Source organism: Nicotiana tabacum, chromosome 12, assembly GCF_000715075.1.
Source record: "Nicotiana tabacum cultivar K326 chromosome 12, ASM71507v2, whole genome shotgun sequence".
In the NCBI taxonomy this organism is placed as follows: Eukaryota; Viridiplantae; Streptophyta; class Magnoliopsida; order Solanales; family Solanaceae; genus Nicotiana; species Nicotiana tabacum.
Genome location: NC_134091.1, coordinates 31,340 through 33,228, shown reverse-complemented (window position 1 = coordinate 33,228; position 1,889 = coordinate 31,340). Strand labels below are relative to the sequence as shown.

The window sequence follows — 1,889 nt, the reverse complement described above, 5'->3', positions numbered from 1 at the left end:
TGGCTTTGGTGGGTCATTATGATTTAGAGTTACACCAAATGGATGTGAGAACTGTCTTTCTTAATGGAGATCTCGAGGAGGAAGTTTATATGGACCAACCAGAGGGTTTCAAAACTAAAGGAAAAGGTCAAATGGTGTGTAAACTGAAGAAGTCAATATATGGACTTAAAGAAGCCTCACGACAATGGTATATAAAGTTTAATGATACCATAACATCTTTTGGATTTGTGAAAAATACCGTTGATCGGTATATATACCAAAAGATCAGTGGGAGCAAGTTTGTATTTTTAGTCCTATGTGTTGATGATATTCTACTTGCTGCTAATGATTTAGGCATATTGCGTGAGACTAAAGATTTTCTTTCTAAGAATTTTGAAATGAAAGATATGGGTGAGGCATGTGATAAGAATAGAAATATTCCATGATAGATCACAAAGATTATTGGGATTGTCTCAGAAAGGCTATATCGAAAGAATTCTAGAGAGATTTAATATAAACAATTGTTCCGCAGGAATTGTTCCAATTTAAAAAGGGGACAAATTTAGTTTCAATGCCCTAAGAATGATGTAGAATGAAAGGAAATGGAATCAATTCATTACTCTTCAATTGTTGGTAGTCTGATGTATGCTCAAACCTGCACAAGACTGGATATTAGTTTTGCAGTTGGAATATTAGGAAGATATCAAAGTAACCTAGGAATTGATCACTGGAAAGCTACAAAGAAAATTTTGAGGTACCTGAAAGGAACGAAAGATTACATGCTCATGTATAGGAGATCCAAGCATTTGGAAGTTGTTGGATACTCGGATTCAGATTTCACTGGATGTATTGACACTAGAAAATCCACGTTTGATTATTTGTTCCAATTAACTGAAGGATCAATATCGTGGAAGAGTGCCAAACAGTCTGTTATTGCTACATCCACGATGGAAGCAGAATTTGTGGCATGTTTTGAGGCCACAATTCATGTATTATGGCTACGAAACTTTATTTCAGGACTTGGGGTTGTCGACACCATTACCAAGCCGCTAAAAATTTACTGTGATAATTCTGCAGCAGTATTCTTCTCCAAGAACGATAAGTACTCCAAAGGTGCCAAACATATGGAATTAAAGTACTTTACCGTCAAGGAGGAAGCTCAGAAAAAAAGAGTGTCACTTGAGCATATTAGAACAGATCTCATGATTGCAGATCCGTTAACGAAAGGTTTACAGCCAAAGATATTTAAAGAACATGTACATAGAATGGGTCTTGGTTGTATTTATGACATATGTATTTATGATGTTTTGACACTCTGAGCTCATTTGTGTTTTTTATATACATTAATGGTTTCCTGTTTCTCATAATGATGTGCACATTATTGTTTTGATATATTACAGGATAAGTCTCAATAAGACATTATTGTGGACTATAATATTTTATAGCTTATGGACCTGGTACGATTAGTTGCTAATATTGTAGTATATGGAAGGGAGTATGTAGACAAATTATATATAGGCGCCCTAACTCACATTTAGTAGTTTATCGTATTATGGTATTTATGATGGACATTATAGAAGAGATTTGTTTATGTGCAACTAATGTTCCTATATTAAATATTAATATTATGTGATTATTGGGCTGTCACGACCCTAAAATCGACCCGGTCGTGATGGCGCCTATCGTGGAACTAGGCCAGCCGACACAATTCCCAAATCTAACCATTTTTCTATAACAGTCATTTTTAAGTCATTAATTAATAAGAAATCTTATAGTATAAGTCTAAATAACCAGTGCGAAATAAATATACAAGCCCGACATCGGGGTGTCACAAGTCACGAGCATCTACTAAGGTCTGAATACAACAAAGAGTCTAGAAATGTACTAAATACAGTCTAAGGAAGACAAGA

General features: G+C 34.9%; 1 protein-coding gene across 1 annotated transcript; it reads left to right on the top strand.

Annotated features, from left to right (window-relative positions):
* Nucleotides 1-581: 581 nt before the first annotated feature.
* LOC142167455 (secreted RxLR effector protein 161-like) lies at nucleotides 582-1,298 on the top strand. Its single transcript, XM_075227605.1, has one exon. The coding sequence runs from the start codon at nucleotides 582-584 to the stop codon at nucleotides 1,296-1,298; it is 717 nt and encodes a 238-aa protein (XP_075083706.1).
* Nucleotides 1,299-1,889: the final 591 nt, after the last annotated feature.

Coding starts and splice junctions, on each gene's coding strand:
- LOC142167455 (XM_075227605.1), top strand. CDS start 582: ATGGAATCAATTCATTACTCTTCAATTGTTGGTAGTCTGATGTATGCT.